A 26,749-nucleotide genomic window follows, 5' to 3' on the forward strand; every position below is an offset into this window, starting at 1 on the left:
TCATCCCAGTTTCCCTTCCCTTTTCTATCCTCCATTGTTCTATGGAGATACAAATCCACTTGCGCAGTTGGAAAAATCCAGAAAGGAGTGGTCGGGTACAAAAACGTCTTAACTAGGGTTTTGCCATGAATATTTGCTTTTTTCGCTAACCTAGCTAATTTCCAAGCAGCACTTTCATTTGTCCCATTATCACTTTCCCAACAAGGATCAATAGCCCTCCTAACCATGTTCTCTACATCTACACAACCCTGTATTTTCACCCAATAGTTAAGCATCAGCTGTTTAATTCTTAGTTTCAATGGTAGCTCCCCCATTTCAACTTGTAATGACACAGCAGGAGTTGACCTCATAGCCCCAGTGCATATTTTCAAAGCCTGATTTTGGATGACTTCTATTTTATGTAATAATGTTTTGCACGCTGTATTGTAAACAATAATTCCATACTCTGTGACTGACCTAATCATTGTAATATATATTTGTTTTAAAGCCTGTGCACTAGCTCCCCACCCAGTACCTTTCAAGCATCTCATTATATTTATGACTTTCTTACATCTCCCTACTATACTATCAATGTTCTCTCTCCATTTCAATTTTGTATCCAATATAACACCCAGGTACCTAAAACTATGTACTTGCTCAATTGCTTCTCCATATAACCTTAAGTTCAAAACAGTTCCACGTTTCCTAGTAAAAACCATGCATTTTGTTTTAGTTACTGAAAATTTGAATCCCCAGTCATAAGACCAGTTTTCCACCTCCGTAATCGCGTCTTGTATTTTTCTCTCCACATAATGAATATGGACCAATGGCAGCAAAGCAGAGCTCTTTTCATTGACAGAGGGACGTCAGTGTTCAGAGAAGTTAACCCAGTAACGCAGTAGTAACCATCCTAGTAACACAATGTGTAAAACAAATTAAAAATACTCAAAAGAAGAATAAGAAGAAACGAGACAGTTTCCGTACAGCTTTTTAATAAAATACACCAGATAAACAAACTTTGCAAGAACTTTATGATAAAGTTTTAAGTTTGGACTTAAATATAACTTGAACTTAACCTACGGTAACTTGAGTTCATTAAGATGCTAGTTTGGTGGTTTGATGTAGAGCCGTTAAAAGCTAATTTTAAGACTGCCATGTCTTACATTTTCAAATTAAACAATTGAGCAAATTAAGTAAAAGCTGTGGCCTACAGTATTACAGTAAATAGACAAAGAGCATAGTTACAAAGTACTGTACAGAATGAATTGGATGGAAAAAATATTATTTATTTTTATATTATTTTTATAAAAACACTATTTGTTGGTTAATTAATGCTTGTAAATTTCACAAGATATGGAACAAGACAGAAGAGAAGCTTGCAGCACATCCTAATACCTTTATAATTAGGAGAACTGAATGACAGCAAGTACAAAGGATATTCTATCAAGAAAATGTTATATAAAAGACGTAAAAAGTTTGTAGCTTGTTTGCACTTCAAAACCTTGCACCAGGAATATGTGTCTCTTGTTAATATTTATTCTTTATAAAATAATTTCAAAGTTCTTAATTAAAAGTCTACATTGTCCTAAACATTTTTGGGATTGAATGTATAATATTGTTTTATTAATCCTTTCTGAGTGTCTCTATTCGCCACAAGCTGAATTCCTTCTTAAGCCTATGATGTCATTATCAAAAATAATATCACAAAGCGAACACATCAAGACAGACAGACCAGTATGGCATGTTTACATCTTGGTTGGGAAAGTTACGTCATGTACTTACTTATTTATTTATAACACACACAAATATACACATACAAACACACACACGCTTCCACACAACGAAATCCAGTAGGTGGAGCACTGGGGAAATTTTGTCATACTTGAAATCACATTTCCAAGTCTTTTCATTCTACGAATCAGCCTTGTATCTTGCATTTACACCTGAAGCATCATCTAACATACGTCAATTGCAATGTTTATGTCCAGTCATGCTGATTTCATCATAGTCAAATTAATTATTAAATAGGAGTTAGTTGCAGTGAAATATGTCATAGGGTTATATTGTAAATAAAACCCGTTGGATAACACAATCCTAAACACAAAATTTTTTGCGTGGTTGTTTCCAATATATATATATATATATATATATATATATATATATATATATATATATATACATACATACATACATACATACATACATACATACATACATATATATATATATATATATATATATATATATATATATATATATATATATATATATATATATATATATATATATATATATATATATATATTCCTACCTCTGTGCCGGTTCCAAGCCCGGTTTGAGAAGGTTGCGTCAGGAAGGGCATCCGGCGTAAAACATTGCCAAATTTACCATGCGACTTGTTCGCTGTGGCGACCCCTGATGGGAGAAGCCGAAAGTGGAAGATATATATATATATATATATATATATATATATATATATATATATATATATATATATATATATATATATATATATATATATATATATATATATATATATATATATATATAAACTAGGAATTTGCTTGTGAATGTATGTAAAAATAATTATATATATATATATATATATATATATATATATATATATATATATATATATATATATATATATATATATATATTATATATAATTAATATTATTATTATTATTATATTCCTTAATTCACAAGCAAATTCCTAGTTTATGCAGAATTAAAAGCAGCAGCCTTTATTCTCAATGAAAGGGTTTTCAAATCAAGCACTGGAGGCATTACATGGAAAAGGAGGTGGTGCTTGCTGCTTGGGTATTACAGCTTTGTCTGCAGGGTGTCTCATGGTGAGGTCATAGAGAGTTCAGTTTTTTTTTTTTTTTAACCCTTGTCTTCTTTGTTGAAACGAGACGCTACAGAATTCAAGGCAAATTATGCCAGTACAAAAAGAGATGCCAGAGTGAATCTGTCAGGGTTGACATTTTGGCTCAGTTCAGGTCAGAGTACCGTATAGCCAGAATTTTGACATTTCTCTTCATGTTCCTAATGTTTTCTTAGCACAGTGTTGTAAAAAATCTCTTCAAATCCACCTGAGAAATTAAAAGTAAAAGTGTGTAAACATCAAGAGGTGGTAAAAGCTCTTGTTTTCTGTATGAATTTATAAATTTTGCAAAAGGAATTTTTGTCTGCAGTGAAAATGTTAGCTGGTTACATCACAAGAGGTTTTCTTTCATTGGATTTTGTCAAAAAAATATATACAGTATATATAAAAAATTGGTGGTCTAGCTTCGTAGCTTTAATAGTCGTGAGATGACTTATTTCACAGTTCTAAACTGTGGAAACACATTTGCAAATAATAAATACAATAAAACATTAGGTCGAAGGAGGGTAAAGCTTGTGAAGGGAATTTCTTTTATTGCTTTCTTAATAATTAATTTTATTCTGAGTGCATTTTCCAGAGCACAGACGTTAGCAATGATGGAAGAAATGGTTCACATTTCATGGTGGTAATTTTTGTCTTCAAAGTGCATCATTAAAAAAATCCAAACACTTAAAAACCAAAGAATTAAAGTAGTCCAATACACAAATATACAAAAACAAAATTGAAAATAATTTCTTAATGGTTCATCATATTAGGATGTGAGTAAAAGGGGGGAGCCATATTACAGTCAGAGTTTCAAAATACCAAAATACTAGTAAAAATTATTATTTGGAGTCCATTTACAAATATCTAGATTTAAAAAAATATAAGAATAGCATTAAAACACCCAGCAAATACCTAATGTGCAAAGCAAAAAAAAAACACAAAAATGGCAAGTGCATATTATTGTTGTCTTAAATAACTCCAATGAGTATCATTTTTTTGTACTCCTTCACTCTCATTTCTGTCCTTCAGGTGTCCTCAGTGACTGTAGTCCGTCCCTTCTAAGTGATCAGGCACAGGCAGCCCACTGAGGATGGTCAGACACCTGTTCCACACGTTGAAGACTGGGCACACCGGCTGGGCAAAGCTGATTTCAAATGTATGCAAATGCTGAGAGGCAACGGCGTCGTAAAAGGACAGAGACCCAGAGTCATAGTCTAACAGCACCCCGAGCCGCCGCAGGTGTGGCGAAGGCTCCACGGGAATTTCTCTGCTGTTGTGACGGACAACCCATGAGTTGTTGCAGCGAGCCAGAACCCAGGTGGCTGAGTTTTTCCCAATCCACTCGTGCTTTGGTGCCGACTTGTAAGCAATCCCCACGGCAAACCTGCAAGAGTCCATACAACTAAGGATGAGATTTCAGAAAAAAGCTGGGGACAAAAATACCTCACTGTGCTGTAAAGTGCTTCTCTAAGCTGATGAGGCTTTTACCAGGTGCTTCCTCCGATCAGAGCCTCCCAGTAATGACGGCCGCTGTCAATGTAGACATTTCCTGTGACTCCGTAGCTGTTATGGCTGGAAAATCTTTCTTGATTGTGGCTTTTCTTGGACGAAGTCTCATCCCTCTCAACTGTTAGGTTGTCATGAGACACTCTAAGCTTCCGATGAGCAGACTTTGGATCCAATTTAAATGGCTGACCTTAGAAAGCAAAGCGGACATTTCTCCATTTGTATCAGAAAGTTGTGTTTGATTATTTTTCAGAAATATAAAAACTGCGTACTGTTGGTTTTGAGTTTTCCTGGTTCGCTGCTGCGATGTCCAGCCTGGTTTATGGCCTTCACAACGAAAACGTACTTGGTCCCACACTGGAGTCCATGAACAGTGTAATGGTTCTGCTTGATGTTTGGAACAATCATCCAGCTATCAATGGAGTTACACAAACCTGAAGCCCCAACACACACACAAAGTCAATGACAAACACTTTCTCTGCCTGATTATCACTAGTCTTATAATCTATGACATCTATTTCTGACTTATAAAACATAACCTGATAACTGTTTAAGCAGATAGAAAAAAATACAAATAAGAAATTGGAAAATAAAGCTGGAGGCTGAGAAAATCAAAATGCCAGTTAACGTCTTTTTGTTACTGAAAAATCAATGATAAAATATAAAACCGCTTCAAATAGCCAAAAAACAACTGCCGGCTCCTCCTGTTTTAACACAATAAAATGCCCCGGCATTGCAACAATGAAGGCAATTTTAAGGCCTCCATAAAAAAAGAAAAGAATCCTTATATCAGAGGCTCTTTCTCTACCAGAAATAATAAACTGTACTCTAATTAACAAGATAAATTACCGACTTACTGACAACATTAGACTGGTTAGTGAAGATGGTGTACTGAAGTTCATATGATACAACCGAGAATTCATCATCCGATGTCCAGTGAACCGTGATTGTGTCATATGAGGCTGTGCACAGCTCTTCGCGGATCATCGGTGGTTCTGGTGCTGCAGAATAAAAAAAAGAACATTTAATAAGAGCTGAGTAGACTTAATTCTGCATTTAAAAAAACCTAAGTGACAAACAAAAATAAAAAAAGAATGATGCAGAGACCTGCACTGGATAAACGGCACCATTCTTTTGTGTCTGACAAGTGTAATTAATCTACACTGGAGCTCCTCCAGCTATTACAGCTACAACCTCCATGCAGAGTTAAACCCTTTCTGCACAACAGGAGCAGAAAAAAATAATCAAAACCCTTTTCATTTTGAGGAAAACACTGCCGCCTAGATTTGCAAGCCTTTTGTTTTTCACCCACACAACAGACATAAACCAACTGCTTCCACCCTTTTAGAGCCTCTGGAAGCATGCTTTCCTAAAAATGAGGTATGCATCATTCCCATGAGATGCTTTCTGTATGAATCATGCGGAGAATAAAAAAAGTTTCTAAAAATCTACAATGCAAATTCAAACTAAGAACATGGATTACAATTACAAGCAAGCGATAATGTGTTTTTGCCTTAGCATTACAATAAAAACTGTAAAGTGGAGAAAAAGCTAAAACCACAAGAATAAAGATAAGGTAGAGAAATCACATTTTTTTTGGTAATACATTTATGATTCTGAAAATGAGAACATTTGCATGCCTTTCCAAGTTTAATCTAATGGATTTGATTTTAGAAGACAAAATAGGCATGCAATAAATATGGAGCTCTGAAACGTTTGCTAAATATCAATATTATTGACTTACATAGCCAAACATTTACCTGTCAAGTAATCCAAGCCTTCTAATGTTTTCTTTTCCCTTGAGAAGTCCAAAGTGAACGTATCAAAAGCATCCTTCAGGTTAATTTCTGGTAACAGGATTTGAGAGGAGGCTGTTGCCATAGACACTCTGTAATAAAAAAGGACAACCACATGGCAACTGTTTTATCGGCTGTATCTATAGGGTTTCATGGTATTGGCTTTAAGTATTTTCTTGCCTCTCGCAGATGCTTTTAGCCGTCTGAAGGAAGGAAGCGTGGTCGCTCTCTTTGAGGGTTTGGTCAGCATGACAGATGAGGGAGGATGACCTCTCGATGCACTGCTTGCAGCTGCCTATTTGTTGCGCTAACTTTCTCAGCCTCATAGCCTGAGGAGAAACATGACATGGAGGTAGAAAATGAGCAGGCTGTTCTAAAACCATAAACCTCTGTTCTAAAGTTATGTTACCAGGAATTAACCTGGACAGGGTTCAACCATCTGTATGAAAATGTAGTATTCTCAACTTAAAACTAAAACTCAAAATTTTACTTTGCCCTGAAAGTTCTACATTCTTATTCTTGTCTTTTTTCAATCAAAAATGGGTAATTTTAGTTTTAGCCCAAATCTTTCCTTTTTTCAGAATTTAAATTCATGTCTAACTTTATTTAAAGAGCAAATTTCCTGTTACAAAACACCACAAAGTGCTTTACTAAAAAACAATGTGGGAAATCTATTCTAGTAATCTAGTAATCTTAAACAAAAAAAGCCCAACATAAATATGAAGGGTAAAAAAAATGAGAAAGACAGTTCATACAATCATGTAAAAACCTATTTTAAGATAAGCTAAAAAGATGATTTTTTGTTTTCTTTCCCTAAAAACCTCCACAGTGGATGAACCCCCGACATCCTCAGGCAGGCGGTTCCACAGGTGGGGACCACAGTGCTGGAATGTGGCCTAAATGTGGGTTTTTATTCTGACCTTGGGGACCACTAGCAAGACCTGCACCTGAGGACCTGAGGACTCCAATAATTACATTTTAATTAAATAAAACAACATTAAAATCGATTGGGAGCCAGACAGAAATTTTAAAAATTGGAGAAATGTGCTCCTTCTTTTTGGTCTTTTTTATATTATTTTTATATTATTTATAAGATTAAGAGAATGTGTTGTTTTTTGCCTAACAGATGTTGTAATCAACCAAACAAGCAATATTTATTAATATGACTATTTATCCTTGTTTGATTCGTCATTGTATGAATGTATAACTGATGACTGTATTGTTTTTGTTTATTATTCTTATTTGATTTCTTGAAATAAACCATTTCAAATCAAATCAAATCCAAATAAGACAAACTATAATTGATCAATATGCGACCTAACTCATGGGTCGGAACCACAAGAGTGGACAAAAAAAAGTTTGGACTTTTCTGTGTTGTGAATCAATGTAATAATTACACACAATTATATCTCACAGATCTTTTGTCTGCTATATCTTTACGTCATGTCACATTATATTGAAGACATGCTAAATATCTTTGAACCCCTTGAAAGTTCCTTAAAGTTACCAACGACTTATTGGAAACAGATTTACCGGCTTAGGTTTCTACACAAGTTTTTGTATTTTTCTTTTTTACTAGATAAACAATAAAACCACTCCAAAATAAGAAAAAAGCAAGTTGCTGAACCAGGAGTATTTGTTTGTAAAATTACATACAGAGTGCTTCTGTATTACAGCTGTTATTAGCTATAAAGACCAATCTGTTGTGTAGTGCCACCCCAGATAATAATAAAATGATCTAAACATTTCATTCAAGTATAAAGGACCAGGAGTGAGAAAAAAACCATACCAAACCCTTCAGAGAAACACACAGACAGCGTTGTAAGATTTGTGCACGTTTAGTGGATTTCACAAACTAAATTGCCTAAGCATTAACATTTGGCAGCTTGACTGAAAGCAATTGAGACCTTAACAATAAACTGCACATTTTTCTCCAACTGAGAGATGCTTTTCATGTTGTAACACAATACAAGGCTTTCTTATGATTGTAGTAAACATTTGCCATCATACTTCCTGTTAAACTGGCTCCAAAATAAAAAGTCACATCTGTTCAGAGCAGACAAAAACTAAAAGAAAACCTTTAGATACTGAAAAAAAGTGTCATTATTCTTAAAAAGGTTATGTCAGTTTGTTTGGATCGAAAGATTCAGATCAACATACTTATCTTTTGAGGTCAAAGCAACGAACAGCATGAAGTTAAAAGAAAACTGTTCAGAAAGCACCTTTCCCTCTTTTATCTTGGCTGCAATGATTTGCCTCCGCTGTTGTATGATGTTAACCAGCAGGTCACACTCCTCCTGAAGCTTTTTCTCTTGCTTTGATGCATTCACCTGGACACATCAAAATTCAAGATAATACAGTGACAGAAAATTATTATTGATTCTTCACATATTTTACTTTAAAGGCTGAGAACAGTAGAATCAATATTATGTTAGTGAGCAAAAATTCTAATTTACCAGAAACTTTGAAATAAAAATCTAATTTCACAACATAAAAACAGTGTTTGGATGATTCTGTCTAGATTTTTTAAACATTTTTTGCGCAATCCTAAATATTACATATCTCAGTCAATTTATTGTTTAATTTTTACAATTCATAAAGTAAAAGTTTGTGGCAAAATGACATATGTAATGACAGGTCATGGTATTGACATTAAAGCTGAATTGATGTGACTTTTTACCAACATAAAAATTAAATTAATCCAGTCAATCTGTATGCATAAAGGTTTGTAGAATTGAAGCACCAAAGTGTTTTAATAAAAGAAAAAAAGGATATAAGAACACAATAGAAGGGAAACTTTAACTGTAAAATCATTGAAAAACATCATTTTAAGTAGAAAAACAACAAAACAAATCTGTTATTTTAACTTTTTTTCAATTATTGTGTTAAATTATGTTTCGCGACCATTGACCTTAAATCTGAGCTCAGGAAGACATTTTGACCCATCAACCAGGGTTTTCCTCATTCTGAATGCTCATCCTGAAGCAGACACATTCCCTGAAAACTCCCCTGCCATCTAAATGTTTTGGAACAAAGCATGCCATAATTCTGCATGGTTTAAGAGCTGAAAAAAGGAACCCAGGTGAGTGCACTCGGAAACTAACTGCCTTTTTCACACAACAATCATATCATATTGTGACAAAATAGGGTGTATTTCATAAAATCTTCTTTGTTCACATTTAAATAAGATGGCAGATAAAGTAACAAATTGCTGGAGCTGCTCAGGCCAGAGGCCACCAAATGCTAGAATTTAGTTCAAAATAAACTGGTCACACGTCACTGACCACTTATCAGATTATGATCCGTGAAAACTTGTATAAAAAATAAATCAATTCAAACAAGTGGATTCTAGTTCATATGGTCATAAAATCATTATTTGAAGACCATGTCTGAATATCCCACAAAATGTAGTTAATCAACTAAATGAAATTATCTTATCAGTTTCAAGCGATATAGGTTTGTAAAAGATTTTTTTCGTTTTCTTGGAAAGAAAACTTGTTTAAATAAAATGTGGAGGTTTCAAAATCTGACGATATAAATCCTGTCATTCTCATACATCGAGCCAAAACATGATGTTCTTGTTGTTTGGTTCCAACAATATGTGGCAGGCACATTAAAGGAATTTCAGTTGTGTCTCCCTCTGGGCACTCAGTGTTGTTGACATGATAAAATGCAGCTTGTACATGCAGTCATTCATCATGCTTTTAATAATTTAAGGAGTAGCTGTTGCCAAATGCTTAAGAGAGCAAGAATTTCCTCCTGAAAGGAGGCCGACAAACAACCTCACCTCCACTTGTTGGCATGTTTGGATAAGTTTGCCCATCAAGTTTTCCAGCTCGCTGGTCCTCTTGATTAGATTACTGAGGTTGGAATCCAAGGTTTTCTACAAAATAGAAAAAAATCACTTGTTACAATATGATCACTACCAAAGTATGATCAACCAAATGAAGCTTTGTTTGAGTATGGAAACATGTGGTAACAATATATTTTTGGTCAACTGTTTTCAGTACTGGCTAACAATGAAATCCGATTAGTGTGAACCACCCCCAGAGCCCTCCCTGTGGTGTGCCAAAGATCCCATCAAAATGCCTGCTGAAGCCACGAGGCTTAGCAGAGCATCTGCCAGTGATTTGGACAACTAAACCCTGGCCATGGTAATCTCCAACTGAGATCAAGGGCTTACAGTGCTAACTTAATCTCTTACTGTAATTGGGGTTTGCACCAGCATTGAGTTTAAAAGTCTGTATTATTTAAAAAAAATAAAAGGTCAATGCTAACTAGTATCATAGATCAATTATTGTCAGTGTAAATAAATGTTACCAACTAAAAATCCTAAAACAAGATATTATAACATGAAAACCCTCTATTCCATTATTTCAAAGTCATCACAAAGTTCATTTACAAGCAAGTGGAATACTGTGGGAATTTAAATAAAATATTTAACTAATGTTTATTACAAAAACAGTCATGTTCAGTACAATGCCAGTACAGTTAATGCTAAATATGATGTGTATTTTTATCTCTTTTATGTAGTTTAACATCAGTTTGACGAGGATGTGTTTGAACATGAACGTTGCAGAATAAGTACAATTTTTTTTAGGATAATTAATTCAATTTTTGTTAATGACCTGTGATGCGTAATGTTTACTGAAATGATGTAAAAGCATTTTCTGATATTTTTAAATAGGCTAATGATTTTCTTTACTTGATCACCAAAGTGTTTGCTGAATGATGTCTGTGTCAATGTGATGATGTTTTCTGATGGTAATCCATGAGCACCAGGAATCTGATCCATGAAGGTTAATGGAAATTATGCTACATTGTTTTTAGAGGATAATCAATAGACACTCCATTTTACTTGACAAATAATTTGTACTTGATCAAAAAACGAGATTATGACAACTATGTAAATATTTATATATAAATATATAAAGAAATAACACAATAGGGATAAGATTAGATAAGTGTGCTTTTTTCCACTCCGTTTAGCTACAAAACAAACTTTATTTGACTTTATTTGATAATCGTATCGTCTTCTTTTATCTTTGTTCATTTTTCTTTACTTTCTTATCAATATATTACTTTATACTAGAAATGGGTTAATGTTTCTTTGTTTTTTTTTTCTGTTTTTTTTTAAGCCATTAAATTCCAATAAATCAAATCAAGCAATCCAGCAACAATTGTAAAAATTTGTAACTGTTTTTTTCAAAATAAAAAAATAAATATTTTCATCCTTTTATCCAAGAAAAAGTGTCAAAATGGTTACTGGACCATGAAAATGCATTTTATTTCAACACACATATTTATTTTTTTTCCCCAAATTTGATAGCCGAAATGTATGTAAATTAATCTCTGCTTTTTTTAGTGACCGTCTTTTTGATTGCTAACAGAAGGGTTGCATAAACTCGAAGCTTTAGGAAAACAGTGAAGGGACCACTTTCATGTTCGGCTGTTAGGTGTGTCACATTGTGATTTCATAAGGAGTGTGCGTCACTGTGTACAAAAATAGCAGAATTCATTTTACTGCTTTGGTGAATATGATTTATTCATACCAAAAAGAAAGTGATGAAAGCCATTTCAGATGCAGGTAAAGGCAAGTCTTGAGTTCCACATTTCTGAAGTGGTCTATGGACCATAACATATTCATCTTTAGGATTTCAAACAGAGCCAAATGGATGGGCTTTAAAGTTTTCAAATGGTTTGTTATTATTTATGGGAAGTGACTAACAAATAAAGCCATAAAGAGCAGATGGATATGAGAGAAAGAATGAAATACAGCTCTTTCAACCCCATTTATCTTTCTTGCACAGTCACACATTTCCCTCTAATGGACGTCTCTTTCCTGAAGTCATTTGAACCTGATGAGAGGAAAGAATAGCAATTTCCTTTTGAATGGGAATGCCTCTGGTGCCACACCTTTGCACAGATCAGATGCTCTCCCTTCCTCAGGGAATCCTAACAGGTTGATTCCAGGATCTAACATTGTATCCTGTGTCGGCGTTACGTTTCTTGTTTGGCTTCAACATTGTTCTTTGAGCGGCACGTGTCCAGTTAGGCATTTACATTTGAAACATTGACTGTATATGATAACTGGACTGAATGACCCCTCCACCCTTGAATTCCACATAGGACGTACCCGCTGGTCCCAGGAAGCCATAATCCCATAGACTTCTATCGAGAAATAAACAGCTATTACTCAGTAATTATATTTGTCAGAATAATCATTCTTGCTCTGATCGCTTTGATACCTCTTTTGAACATGTTCTTGATAATCCTAATTTTTTTCATGATATATTTTTTCTTTATTGCATGTTGTTCAAGTTATAAACTAGCCAATCAGAGGCCTCAATAAAAGCATGTGGTGCCTGCTGGCCCCTACCTCGAACATTTGATTGACAGATTCTCCGGAGCCTGCTTTCAGTGGAAGGGGTGTGGCTTCCCAAGTTCACTCTAGCGAGAGTGGTTGCCATAGAAATGTTGACTCAGACCGACTTGGACTGATCCCCGCTAACTATTGTTGCGTGGTTCCAACATGGGGATGTCCGTATCGCAGAAAATGGTGATTCTGTCGGTGACGTTACACTCTCTCCAGTTCGCTCTTATATACTCAATGGGTTGAAGTTTAGCATGAATTAGACACATAATGGCACTTGATTTGTTAGTTTTGTTCTGAATTACTTTCTTTTTTTTTTTTTTTTTTTTTTTTTTAACTTGTCCTGTCCAACAGCTAGGCAGACAGATGAGAGCTGAGGGCCTCTTGGGTTGGACATATTTTACTTTAACAAGAGGGGTTATTAATCTTCAGACAAACCAAAGGTATGTCTGAATAAACCCCTTTTGTAATTGAGGCCAAACTTTATTAATTTCAAACATGTCTGAAAATCTTTGGTGTTGGACCGGACGGAAAAGGAAAGAGGGGAAGAAGAGAGAGGGACGTTAGAGAGAGGGGGGGTAGGGGGTGATAATAGGAGGGGAAGGGGGATAAGACCATGAAGCAGCATAAAGCAGCAAGTTTACTGGTTGTTAATCATTATGGTAAGGTTCAAATGTAAAAAAAAAACAAAAAAAAGGGCGGAGCCTGTCCACACACACACTCAAATGTTATAAACACACCTGTTAGTTGCAAAAATGTCCACCTGTCGACATGTACACAAAACAGATAGTGTTCACACGCATACTTATGCCTTAAAACCAACTAGTGTGAAATATTTCAGTCATTCAGTCCGTTGAGCTAACACCTGTGCTCAGGTGAGTGTTTATGTTCTTCTAAAATGGATGGTGGAACGTGAAAAGAAGGAGGGAGAGTGCCCAGCCATCCCCACCCCAAGACCCCCACCGCACCAGCAGCGGCAGCCGGAATCCCCCCAACGCCACACGGGAACCGGCAGGGAACAACCGCCGCCCGGGCGACCAAGCCCGCCACCCAGGCCAGGGCCAGCAGGGCCGCCGCAAGGCCCCCAGAGCCAGAGAGCAGGGAGGCACGGAGGGAAAGAGGGCGCCGCCCCAGCCCAACCAGGAGAGCAGCCCCCCCGCCGCGCCGGGAGAACCCAACGCAGGGCCCCACCGGAGAAGGACGCCCACAGCCCCAGACGAGCACCCCACCACCACCCAGGAGTTCCGGGCATCCCCCCGCCCCAACCCCAGGTACGAGCCAGGACCCCCCAAGGGAGACCCACTCCGCACTCCAGGCAGCCATCCGCCCGGCCCACGGTTGGTCCAGGGAGGAGCGAGGCAGGGGCCCGCCGCCCCCGCCCAGAAGGGGGGAACCCCGGGGAAAAAAGAGGGCCCACAAGGGGTGTTGTAAATATGGCCCGACCAGGCTCGGCCACAGTTGGAAATTTGGCGGGGCCCAGCACTCAGGAGCAAGGACCAGAACCCACCCCCCAGGGACACGAACACCCCCGGCTCAGATGTAATGTGAACCCCCCCACCGCGCGGAGAGAGCACCGCCGGGCCCAGGAAGCCGGCACCCCGGGGACACAGCCGCCGTTGCAAAGGGGCCCGTACCCCCCACCAGGGAAGAGGCAGGGGACAGATGGTCCTAGGTCCCACCTTCCTTGCAAAATGTGTGTGCGTGTATGTGTGTTTGAGAGAGTGTGTGTGTGCATGTGTGTGTGTTTATGTTGGGATGTATATATTGAGGGGGGAGGGGTGTGTGTACTAAGGGGGGTGCGGTTAAAATTGGTGGGTAGGGCACTAAGGGGACGTCTCCTGATTACTCACAGTGACGTCCCCTCACCCTCCCCACCAAGGGGCCCTAAATGTCTAAGGTGCGGTTAAAATTGGCGGGTAGGGTGCTAGGAGGACATCCGCTGCTTGCTGGCAGTGATGTCCAAGCACCCCCCCTACCAAGGGCCCTACATGTCTAAGGTGCAAATAAAACCGAAAGAGGGGGGGCCCACTCCATACGGCAACCACAGGAGGGGGGTCACTGCCTAGTAAACCCCCCCCCCAAGGCTCATCGCAGGCTAAGCCCCCCACCCCCTCACCCTATTATGAGGTTATATGAGGAAGGGGGTAAGTTGGGGACAGATGATAGACTGTCCCCCGGTGGTCAAACAGCCGTCCCCCGCCCCCCCCCCCCAGCAAGGGGGCCAGGCCCACCCAGCCCCGGGGCCCCACCCCCGGAGGCGCAGACACCCCAGGCCCAGCACCACCACCCCCACACAGAGAGAGGGGAGCCAGAAAGCGCCGGCCCCCCCCGGAGCAAGCCCAGGCCCCCACCCCCAAACGCCGGCCCTAGAAGAGCTCTGGTCAGGCCTCGACGGGACCGAGGCAGCCAACCGGCCGGGGAAACCGCCGATGGCCTCAGCGGAGACCCCGACCCGTCAACCCCCCCTGCCCCGTACCAATAGTGCCCCCCCCCCCCCCTTACTTTCTTTTTGCCTTTTTGGTGTTTCAATGTTCGCCTTCTTTCGCATAACTTGTGCTGTCTGTTTATGTAGGAGATTATTTAAGAAGCAACACTTAATAACCCCATTTCTGATGCAATAACCCTTCCAGAAAGAAGCAGAAAAATAGGCAAACCACAAAAAAACTCCTGAGTGACAGCCTAACAAGACTCTTAAAAGCTCAAAACACAAACCTAACTCGAGTCCCAATTTACGAATCTGACAGAGCTTCAGTGGATTTCACTAAAACAAATCCAGAAAGGCAACCCAATTAAATTCAGTAACACCGAAGTCACAACGTCAAAGAAGACCACAGGGGTTCCCGCCTGCAGTTCATGTTATTACACTGCTTCTATATATTACATCAAGAAAGCAATGTGATTGAGGTGGCTACAGTCATCTCATTATAAAAGGAATATAAGGTCTTTATTACTTTGCTTTATTCGCATTCATTTGAACTCTGTGGTCTCTCTCGTGCTGTTCAAATAGATTTCATTTAAATTTAGTTCAAAGTGTTTGTTCCCAATTTTACATTCAATGTGTGAAAGTAGAAATGTGATTAAAAAACCATTACTGTCATAATGAAATAAAAAAACAGGATTGTGTCGCCTGCAGGTTAAAAAAAAAAGTACAGTTCCACTTCAGACTTTGCGAGAAAATGTATGCGTTTGCTTTGAAATATATAACGTTAGAGATGTGAAATAGGAGGAGAGTTTTGCACTCAGCAGGCCACTGTGGTCGTATCAAGTTCAAATAAATTCTCCCCAGAATAAAAACAGCTACTTCCTCTTTAGCTTCGGGTGTTTAACAGTAAAAAATGGTTTAATTAACTATATAATGAATAAAAAATGAAAATAAATGGGGTCATAAGAAAAACACCGGCTTCATTTCAAGGGCACTAAGAAAGTGGAAAGTAGGCTGTTGATGTTAGGCAACAATCTACAAGAAGGAAGACGGGACTCTGCTCCACTTCCTTCCCCTTGAATCTTGTGTCATTAATCATCTGAAGGATGTTATTAAGTAATGCTTCTGCTGACATTAATTAGTAGCTAAAATAATCAAATCACTCCCACAACAATGAAATCTTGAACTCGTAGATTAATAACAACAAAGGTCACATTACCATATTTCATTAGGGACTTTGGTTCAAATGATATTTCAATTTAACTTGACTGCTTGCGTTTGTTCAGGCAGATGACTGCGACTGATCGTTCCATTAAAGAAATGATGCTGATCACCTGGTCTGCCTCCTGCTGTGAGCGATCAGGCCCCATGCAGAGAGAGCGGTGGGGGGGTTTCTGTACAATGACAGCACGATCAGACAAAAGGAGAAAAGTTAAGACCGTTCCTCAGACAAAACCGACCCCAAAGTGTCCCCAAAATTCCACTGTGACCGGCAAGCATTGAGAAAGAAAACCACAAAAGGGTTCAGAGTGTTCAGCGTGATACATTAAACCACTGATTGTGGGGTCATGCGTGGAGACTGTGAGACGGTAAGGAGGACACAGCTTTTTGTGCAGTCGAATGCAATGCAGATGGCTGAGGAAGCTTGTTAAAGAAATATTGTGACTCCAGTTCCAATTTTATCCAACAAATGTTACAAAAACTCATGTTTAGAGCTAACCTGGTGCTCCCAGGTTTTAAAACCTCTTTGGCAGAAGTGCTTTGTGCATGACTATGAAATGATCAGTGATTTTTGCAAATTTTTGATCTTGTTGTAAACCTATAATCTGATCCTTCTTTTTATGCTTTAGCAGGTGGCGTGCTTCCATACTTTATCGAGGCCATCTCAGCTTCCCAAATTGAGCATAAAAACGTTCTTTGACTATTATGCGGGTCTATTTTTGAACAGACAGCTTTTAACTCAGACACTAAATATTACAGTCTGAGTCAGAAAAGCACAAATTAATAGTATGAATCAGTTTTGTTCAAACTGTTGAGCTCAGAAAGCAAAATGCAATAAATAATGCTTACAAATAACCCTTGCTTCTCTGACAATTAGCAACAAAAGAATATTCTCAAGCAGCGCTTTCCTTAAGTCCCCCATTTGTCAGCGAGATGTAAGGACTTCCACAGATTTCTGAAGAGCATTTATGTGTAAAGTAAAACATGAACTTTGAAAGGGGTAGCAAATCTTTTCTTAAGAATATTCTTTTCACTTTTTTTCTGAAGTTTTTTTAACACCAGCTCTTAAAAGCCACTGCTCCACTTCCACTGCACATGAAAGGCAACATAAAACTTTTATATAACGTTGGCTATAACAGTTCCTTATCACTTTGCTTGTGAAGTTAGGATGTGCGGATGATGATATGAAAGAGCAGGGTTTTTACAGCTGCAGTGTGATATTGTGTATCATGTAATAGGGAGATGCTTTATCGGATGTTTTTTGATCTAAATAAAAAAATAATCTTGAATTCTAAAGGGAATTGCAGTGATGGGAATGTTTGCATCCCAATAGTATTCCTTAAAAACAAAAAAACTGTTTTCTCACCTTGAGTTTCTCATAGCGATCAGTGAGAGCTGCCACTTGGTGATCTCGATGCCGGCCGACAAGTTTGCACAATGAACAGATCAGCTGCTCATCCGTCACACAGTACATGTTGACCTTCTCATCCTCGTGCTCCAGACACATGATCCCTTTGAGGTGGGAATCCTGGAACGGCTCGATCAGCCGGTGGCCTGTGAAAGGCTTCTTGTTTGGGTGGGTGGCCTTGAGACACTCCTCGCAGTAGGACACCTCACAGGTCACGCATGTCTTCACAGCATTCTGCGGAGGGTCCTGCTCACAGAACTGACACTGAACCCGGTCAGCGGGGGACGACATGGCTTTTTGTTCAGGACCGGCTCGCTCCCGGCGAGTCTCGCTGGGAGAGTTGGGTCCACTCAGGGAGGCTTTCTGGTAGCGGTCAATGATGTTCTGCAGGGTCACGTTGCGTTTGAGTCCCTCTAGGCCTCTCTGGTTGAGGGAGATGACATAGCGACACGTCGGACACTGAAAGGCGCTGATGGACTGAATTGGCTCACTGGGGGTGCAGTGGGATACCAGGATTCGGTGGGCACAGTTGAAACAAAGGCTGTGAGCGCAGGGTAAGAGAAGCGGGTCCTCAAAAAGCTCTAGACAGATTGGACAGGTCAGCTCTGACTCCAGTGTTTCCATTTTCAGGAAAAACAAGGCAGAAATGTTGGCGAAATCCAGGGAAGCCGATCAGCTATCTGTAAAAAATGACAATGACATTAACTTAGACAATAATAATGGGATTAGAAAAAAAGGGATTAGATTTAGTTATTTTACTTAGAAAAAACAGAGACAATTAAGAAAAATCATAACAAAAACATAAATTGTGTTCAAATGAAGTCAGTATTGCTCCAAGAAGTAACCAAAAAAGACATTCCAACATGGATAATCCAAAAATTGGGTTGGAGAAATAGCCCAAGTGTTTTAAGAGCGTAATTTAACACCTATTTAGGGTTGTGTATCCATTTGAAAATAAGAAATTGATTTATTTTTAATTTCCAATTTAAGAAATTCAAGATTCACAATATCAATTTTTTTTTCCTTAACCTATTTTCTTTGTGAAAAACAGATATTTCAACTGAACACAGGTGGGACGTTAAATAAAATAATGAATTTTTACATCAAACTCTAACAGAAAATCAGTGTTTTACCTGTAAATTATAATAAAAAACACATTAAACAATACTCTGTCTCTGTAGAGATGACTTGAGTTTCCCAGGCTGTAGATTTTTCTACTAAGCACACTCACAACCGGTCCTACACAGAGTGTCTGCAATTTCTTATAAATATTAATATATATATTGATTTTTTGGAATAACTTTTTTGATATACTATTAAAATCAGAGAAATTAGAAGCATGCAGGCAGCCAATGAAGTAAAATCCTGTGCACTAAAAATAGATGCACTGTGTCAGTTTGGAAAAGCTAAGTTTGTAGCAGGGGCTCATCTGGAGTAGTCTGCATGTGTTCTGCTCTATGTTGCAGCTCACGGGTGAGCAGGCCGGTTGGAACTGACAGCTCAGCCAAGCAGAAGTGTATTGGATTGCTTGCTGATGGCTGGGGCTCCACAGCATCTCACACACTGAGTCTTTGTTCCTGGCCACTCAGACACCCCAGCTGCAAGTGGACTCACTGTGTTCACAGCGCCTCTCTATGTGAACTCTCTACTTTCACTCATTATGTGTGAAGAGGGCAAATGCTGATTATCAGGACAGTCGGGCACAAGCAGCCTTTTGATGTTGCGAGGATCCAGCAATTACCTCTCGGGAAAAGACCTGGGTTTGTTCTTTCCTTTCTTTTCAAAGATAGAAACTTGCAACTATTCTGCTATTCTGTTACAAGATTTTCTCTGGGAATGTAATGCAATTGTTCGCTTTTGTTTTTGCTATTCCGTGCTTTGCACATTCAGAAACAGATTTGCCCGAGAAATGTTTCAGAAAATCAAAGATAGCCTCTTCACTCAAGTCTTAAATAACTTACATGACACATTGATAGATCATTGCTAATCTTTAAAATATGAGCCAAAAGAAAACGCTGAAACATAAGAGCACACAATTCAAGCCAAGCCACAAAATAAAAGCTGCTTTTGTCAGTTGGTTCAAATGCATTTTTTGAATATAAAAAGCATTTAAAAAGCTTAGTTTACTAAGCACAAAAGAAAAGAGGAAAACCCCTTTTAGCCAGTGGCCATAAAATGAATATCATGTAGTCTACTCACAAAAAGCCTGTACAATAAGACTGTGGCGAGATGCCACTGCAAACAGTAACATTACACATTCCTGGAAGCTCTCCCATTCATACACAGTTTACTTTACCCACCGATGGATTTCGCCCAACATAGCACTGCCGAGACATTTTTGCTGCAGGAAAACTTCCGACCTGAGTCATAAAAACATGCCTACAACTAATGCAACAGCACAAAACTCTGACATTCTGTGGAGAAATGCATCCGAGTGGCACAAGTCTTCCCAATCACGAGAATCCTGCAGCTGAGCTGTCAAGTAGGCAAAAGATTGAGCAAGAGGTAGCAAGCACAACAGGAAAAGTTGCCCGACAATTCCAGGAAAGCCAGCTCCACCTATGCAGCAGGAGCTCTGGCCAGTACTGGAAGAAGAGGGGAGGCAGACAACGGCAAGCAGCAGAGGGCGAGTCAAAATCAGCAAATTAGTGGAGGGACGAGATTGTGCAGAGCCCACAACCTCACATGCAGGTCAGTGTCCTCCCTGTCCTGTCCATTCAGAAACTCCACGCATTCAGGATCAGTTTCAGGCTTCCTCGTCTCACTGTCCCACTGATCACAATGCCATGAAATGATACTTTTTCTGCCACTTTCATCAGGCATTCAAAGATTTGAAAAAAGAAAATGACAATAAAAACTTGTGTTACACCTGAGAAAAAGAAAGTTCTAGGTCAGACACCGATCTGCTTAATCCTCCTCCTTTTAACAGCCATGTAGAACACAGAAAAGCTCCTTTCAGCAACTCAAGGTATGGATTCCACGTTATCACTTAACTGACTCTGAAGAAACTTTACTGTCTTACACTGAGCCTCTGGTCTAAGACCACATATGGATCCAGAACCAACAGAATCATCTGTAACATCCATGTCCATCCCAGCTGACACCACTGAGGGAGCCACCGAGGTGCCATCTGCTTACCGTGTGCTTCTATCCCTGCTGCGCTCCTTTTCGATTCCCGTGTCATTCAAGGAGTCCCCAGAGAGACTATCCAGCATACGACACAGACAGACACTGTAAATATTAAAGCATGCTAAAGTTCAGAGAAACCTGTGGGTACAAGCTGCAGAACGTGACAGACAGATGTGACTGCCATTGCCTGGGAGCTTCTTTTATCATCTCCCGGATTCAATTTAGTCTGCTTTTTCAGTGAGTACGCTTGTCAATTCCAGCTGTCAGAAAACCATCCAAAAATACTTCTGTTTTATGAGTGGAAAAAGAAAGATGATGTTGAAAAAGATTTATGGAAGAACTTTAGAATAAACTTCCAATTTCTCTTTACAGTTTTACTGAAAGACTTTACATATGTATCAAATCTGACTTGGCAAATGACTTCCTGCTGGTGGATCATGGGAAAAAGGAATTTTTTTACTGTGTACACAGCATCAAACCTCAGATTCAGGGTTTTGTGGTGTTCTCTTAATAAAGTTTGAATATCTGTCAGACCACTGTGAGTCATATCAGCTGTCCAAACATATACGAGAACATCACTCATCATAGAAAAATGTGGCCGGTCGCATTCCCTGCAAATTTTGAGCACTGAAAAGATAAACAGACACGAATGATTTTCTAAGCCAGATTCTGAAAATATTTAGGATTTTTTTTTGTCAATAAACAAAAAAAAAAAGCCCAAAAACCTTTTTCCCCTTAGCAAAAAGTTTATTTTAACAAGTCTGCTCTTTTATAAGAATAAGTATATCAAGTACCATAGACTAAGGGTGTAACGATTCATTTTAACAATGATTCAATTCAGTCATATTAATTTCAGCTTCTTGATACAATTCATAGTCAATATTGATTCAGCTTGAAGGATCTGATTCAATCTAATTCACTTACCTAAATTTAATTCAACCAGAGTGACTCAAAGATAAATGCCTGGTTAATGTAAAGTGAAGGGGAAGTTTTCAGTTTTGTTGTATTTTTTGCAAGATAATCAAGTGTATTTCAAATATGTGTAAAAACAAACAAGTAAACAAGAATTAATGGCAAATCCATTCACATTATAGTTTCATAAAGTTCAGCCCATTGCTGTTTTCCCACATCAAAACAATACAAACAGAACATTAGTAGAACGTTTTACAACACTGGTGGTCTTAGCTAAATTCAAAGTATTTCCACACATGACAGTAATGATAATTTGATCATTTTTTTTGCTGCCATCACCTGTGTTGTCTGCTGTGATGGAACTCTGTCGTTTTTATGTTTTCTCCTACTGTGCCTCAATCCAAACGGTATTTTCCTCTATACATTATAAATTGATTCATTTCATTTTGAGTAGATTTTATAAGGGCATAGATTGATTCAACCAACACTTTGCCTCAGACAGATCTATCTGGCTGGATCGTAGGAATATAAATCAACTAAACGATTAAGTTGATTAATCATAACCCTACTACAGACATTGTGTAGGAAGTATACTTACTGAATACTTCTTCGGGCTAAATTGGAACATTTCAAGTTTAAAAGATAGTATATAAAAAGTAAACTTCAAGTATATGTCTCAATTTAAGCACGGACCAAGTATGCTTGTAGTATACTTAAGTAGACCACTTTCTGCTCAGGGTAAGACCCATTTGAAGTTAAAAATCACACTATATGATTGTTTGAATAACTGCTTCAGGCAAAGTTACCCCCAAATGCTCCTTTACTGTCCATCAAATTTAAAAGCTTAAATGTTGGACAGCTGATAAAATGTGAGGGGTGGTCAGTGTCTAACATGAGCAGTTATGTTAAAACAAGTTACATAAAGTTAACTGTCCCGCTCTCAAAAGACAAACTTGGTAACTAACTTAACATTCATATCTTGACGAGGAAGTTATAGGTAATTTAGACATGAAACAATTACAGTGCCTCAGATATGAAGGCAATTTCCTGCACAAGCACTCTCTAATCCTTTTGGTTATGGTCTTTTATCATCCTTAATAATAGCTCTGAACCATGTTGGCTTTTGAGAGTCTGAAAGAGTGTGATAGCTCTTTGTCTTCTTTCCTGCGGGTGACACCTAACACATTTATCTGTAATCCGGTCTTGACTGCGTAGCTGTGACCAAAGCGTGGCCGGTCACAGCTTCCTGCAGCAGGCAGCTCTGCACAGCCCACTCAGGCCTAATGTGATTTACAGCTGCAGAGGCTCCAGCCAGCTGATTAGACTGACAAATCCACCTGATCTGCAGCTGCGCACATTACCCAGATTAGCCTAATGGAGCCTGGCCCTGAATAAAACAGCCACCAATGCTGCTGTATAAATTATTATGGAGGACAAGTTAATTACCAACCTAAACATCTTGGCGACTGAATTAAAAACACATCTGTCAAATATGATGACATGGAGGCGAGAAACGGAATCAGAAGTTGCTGGGGCTTTAATTAAAGCCTGGCTTAAGTATCCTTTCAGACAGAAACAAAAATGTGTTTTTATTGTTTTTAATTGACTCACTTCCCGACTTCCTCAAGTTATTTTCCCCTAACTTTCACTGCTCGTACTGTCTGTACCTCACAGGTCATCCTGGTCTGCATCACCAGTTGCAATAAACTCTCATTTCCTCCCCACAGCTTGGCAGGAGACATCAACGGGAAAGCACCGTATCCTTTCCACAACCACAGGAACTTCACGGAATGTGACTTTCCAAACATGCAGCTCTAACCTGAAGTCCAATCAGAGGAGGTCTATCTCTAATCTAAAAACTGTTAAAATGCACAAATTTAATCTCATCTTGCTTCTACGTTTACAAAATGTTATGGAAACTCTGCAGATTCTGCAGAAGCGTGCCCTGCTGCAACTAAAGAAGCTCAAAGAGTGACACCATGTGGCAGCTTCATGAAACAACACAGAGGAAACTTAGCTTCAAGTTTCCTGTTTTTACTGAAGTGAGCATGCTTCCAAAAGCAGTATTCATTTAATCACTCACACAAATGCGTCTGCTCCCATATTCCTTCTGATTCTTCACTTAAACAATGTTGTAAAGGACTCCATATGTGTTGCCATGGTGACAACTTGATATTTATTAGTCACACCAGTGATCAGAGCTAGTGCACCGGTGGGAGGATGTCTAACATTCCTTCTCACAAGGAGGAGTTACTAATTAATAAGTAAAACCTCAGGGTCTGCTTGTTTTTCTCCGTTTCTTTCGTGACTTTTTTTATTCTGATTTGCCAAAATGAAAAGGAAAGGCTTTCAAGAAGAAGAAAAGTTTTTTTCTTCTTTAACAAAGGGGAAAGCTTGTGCTTTTAAAGATGTAACAAAGCTACTTCTTTGACTCTGGAAAATCCACTCTCTTCTGTGCCCTTTGATTAAAAATACGACCCCCTTAGTCTTTTTTTTAAAGTCATTTAATCCCTCAAGAATTATTCACAGTTAAAAACATCAGGAAAAACCCTAACATCCAATGAGCTGACTAACAGATCCCTGCCTGGAAACGCATAATGACTCACTGTTTAGTAGAAAACACAGATATGCAGGAACATGATATTCTTAGGATCTGACTTACCTGCCTCATTGTTCCAGTCAAACAGAAGGAAAAGATCTGTTATAATCACCCAGTTTAAGTTCTGTAAAGATGATCCAATGCAACTGTATTTACTCCTTTGTCTCCTCTGCTAACTTTAGTTTCTGAGTCCTAAGCCTGCAGGAGGGTCAGAAACTTAGTGTCCTGATAAATGCAGTAGGCTGTAAACTGCTCTGTAATCCAATGGTGTGAAAGGGGCTGAACTTTTGCTCGTTGGGTCCATCACTCAGGGGCTATCAGAGCATAGCGTGCTGCCATAACTTTGAACAAAGCTCCGTTGTTGGGCTCGGAGGGCTAAACCGCAAAGAACCACAGAGTGTGACCATATTTAGGCACAAGTTGAACTGCTTGTCACTGTCCTCAGCTAACTTTTGGATTTGGAAACCTTTCCAAGCTTAAGGGAAAATTCAATAAAGTCAAATCAAACATGGGATTTCTGTGAATCTCTGGAGAATACAATAGTGATCCACTGTCAATAGAGTGGTGGAAATTCTACCACGGCTAAACTAACAGTCAATTGTTTTTGGCATTCAACAGTAATGACAAGTGAACTGCTTAAAAAAATAGCTTTAGGCAGATAACTGTCAATAATATTTTTTTTCTCTGAGCAATCACACCCTGTCAGTGTGGATTCAATCACTGAAATGGAAAGGAATGTATGGAGTTAGTGATGCCTGACTCAAAAAGTCTTGAAAGTTGTCTCAGATTGTTGTCATCTGCTCACCAGTCCACAGCTGCGCGGAGATTACACCAAACACAAATAAGCACAGACTGACACAGAAGGCAGCCCAACAAAAGACTCTTTACATGAAGTCTGATCAGTTTCTCACCTCACTCTTAAACCGGTGCCATCATCTCATTATCCACAATTTCGCTTGTGAGTTTTTGCATAAATATATCTTTTTGAAAGGCAAATGCCTCCGCTGTGCACAGCACATAAGACATGGCTTCATTTCAGATCAAAAGTAAGCTAAAGCTCCCTGAGTTTCAGTTTGGCCTGCAGCCTTCAAAAGAGTTGGGAAAGAAATCTGAGAGAAAGAAAAACAATAAAAAAGAGACCATAAGGTGTGGTTTGACAGATAACATAACCATGCTAATTTCTTGCAGAGGGGCCAATGCTCATGCAGCTGTGAGGCCAGCATGATTACAGCATGAAAACTCCTGCAGCAATGCATGAAAATAAGTCAATTGCAGTGAAAATAAAAGGAGGATATTTGTGTAACTGTGTGTGCTTGTATTTGAATTAAGTCAGAGAAAATGCTCATATGTTGTCTCAAAGTTTAACAAAAAAATTTCAGCAGGTTTTCTAAGCGATTCAGAGTTTGCCTTACCTTACCTCAACGTCTGTGAGTCCACAGCCAGAGTGACAGATGAATGAAGAAGAGAGATTTCATAAAAAAGTACCAGCTATCTTCATAAGCCTTCTTTTACCTCTTACTTTCTGTCTGGGTTCTGCTGCTTCATCTGCCTTCCTGCTATCTCTAAAATTCTCCTCGTGCAGCCTCCTCTTCTCTAATCCTCTCAAAAGGAAGCAGAAAGTGTTCCAAATGGTTCGACCAGGCGTTGACTTCTCATGCCTTTCCCTCTTTGTATTATTTTTTTGGCCAGGATCATTAACTTAGTCCCATGAGAAAATGAGGAGGTAAATAGCCCCTTTTTGTTGTGTGTGTTTGTGTGTGTGTGTATGGGGGGACTGTCAGTCACATTTGATGATGAGGTGAGGGGCTGCTTAAGGAAGACTTCCTGATTGGTCACCAAGGACCAGAGGTGCCCCGCTCTGGGATGGATTGCGTTTAGGAGCCATGCAAGGGTTACATGCACATCCATAATAGGCTTTTATCCAGTTTACTAATTCACATTTACTTAAAAAATGTACAAACAAAGCATTAATCAGATTACAGCAAATGTCAGTTTCATTCAAACACATTTAAGAATAAGGTATTATTGTTGAGAATGTGCAACCCTATAAATGCTGTGGTCAGCTTGAGTGATCTCTAAATGACTCTTTGGAACAATCTGGACCCTCAGCGGGGGGACTGTGAAGAAAGCATAAAGCTTTCGTTGCCATGGTGCTGTGGCACGAGCAGTGATGCATTTTGGAGTTTGAGCCAAATGCCACTCTAATCTTTTCACTGGCAAACCCTCAGCTCTCTCTTCACAGCTTGTTTGTTTCTCAGTCAAGCCTACTGCCTTCTCTCACAACACACTTCCTTCTAAACGGCCAGTGCCAATCTAGAGTCTTCTGCCTTTCCCAAGAAAATGCGAGGAGACACTGCGAGCTCGACAACCTGAAAGAGATCCCTCGCCTTTGCTTTGAGCACAACAAAACACTTTGACTGAGGAGACATGAGAACAAACTGCAGAATAAAACGCCCATGCTTTGGTTCAACCTGCACTCATTAGCAACGGAATAATGGATTTGTGAACAGCATAGCCCAAATCCATTTTA

At 38.9% G+C, this 26,749-nt stretch overlaps 1 protein-coding gene across 13 annotated transcripts in view; it reads right to left on the reverse strand.

Moving 5' to 3' along the window:
• Positions 1-3,381: 3,381 nt before the first annotated feature.
• The window catches only part of mid1 (midline 1), a 29,247-nt gene continuing 5,879 nt past the window's right edge, over positions 3,382-26,749 (reverse strand). For 4 of the 13 annotated variants that reach the window (XM_020713048.3, XM_020713050.3, XM_011489845.4 and 1 more), the window contains 10 exons: positions 17,538-18,259; positions 16,285-16,344; positions 9,943-10,038; positions 8,378-8,485; positions 6,336-6,484; positions 6,120-6,247; positions 5,217-5,360; positions 4,632-4,793; positions 4,342-4,549; positions 3,382-4,237 (listed from right to left, as the gene is read on the reverse strand). In XM_020713048.3, the coding sequence (XP_020568707.2) occupies positions 3,889-4,237; positions 4,342-4,549; positions 4,632-4,793; positions 5,217-5,360; positions 6,120-6,247; positions 6,336-6,484; positions 8,378-8,485; positions 9,943-10,038; positions 16,285-16,344; positions 17,538-18,203 (2,070 nt within the window). In that variant the 5' untranslated portion in view covers positions 18,204-18,259 and the 3' untranslated portion in view covers positions 3,382-3,888. Of the gene's footprint in view, positions 4,238-4,341; positions 4,550-4,631; positions 4,794-5,216; positions 5,361-6,119; positions 6,248-6,335; positions 6,485-8,377; positions 8,486-9,942; positions 10,039-16,284; positions 16,345-17,537; positions 18,260-19,879; positions 20,112-20,717; positions 20,811-24,282; positions 24,486-25,631; positions 25,805-26,749 lie in introns of those variants that run through there. The other 9 variants (XM_078939799.1, XM_011489847.4, XM_020713051.3 and 6 more) reach the window with 9 other exon arrangements.

The sequence above is a fragment of the Oryzias latipes genome, chromosome 21, assembly GCF_053564925.1.
Source record: "Oryzias latipes strain Hd-rR chromosome 21, Olatipes_Hd-rR_3.1".
NCBI classification, from domain to species: Eukaryota; Metazoa; Chordata; class Actinopteri; order Beloniformes; family Adrianichthyidae; genus Oryzias; species Oryzias latipes.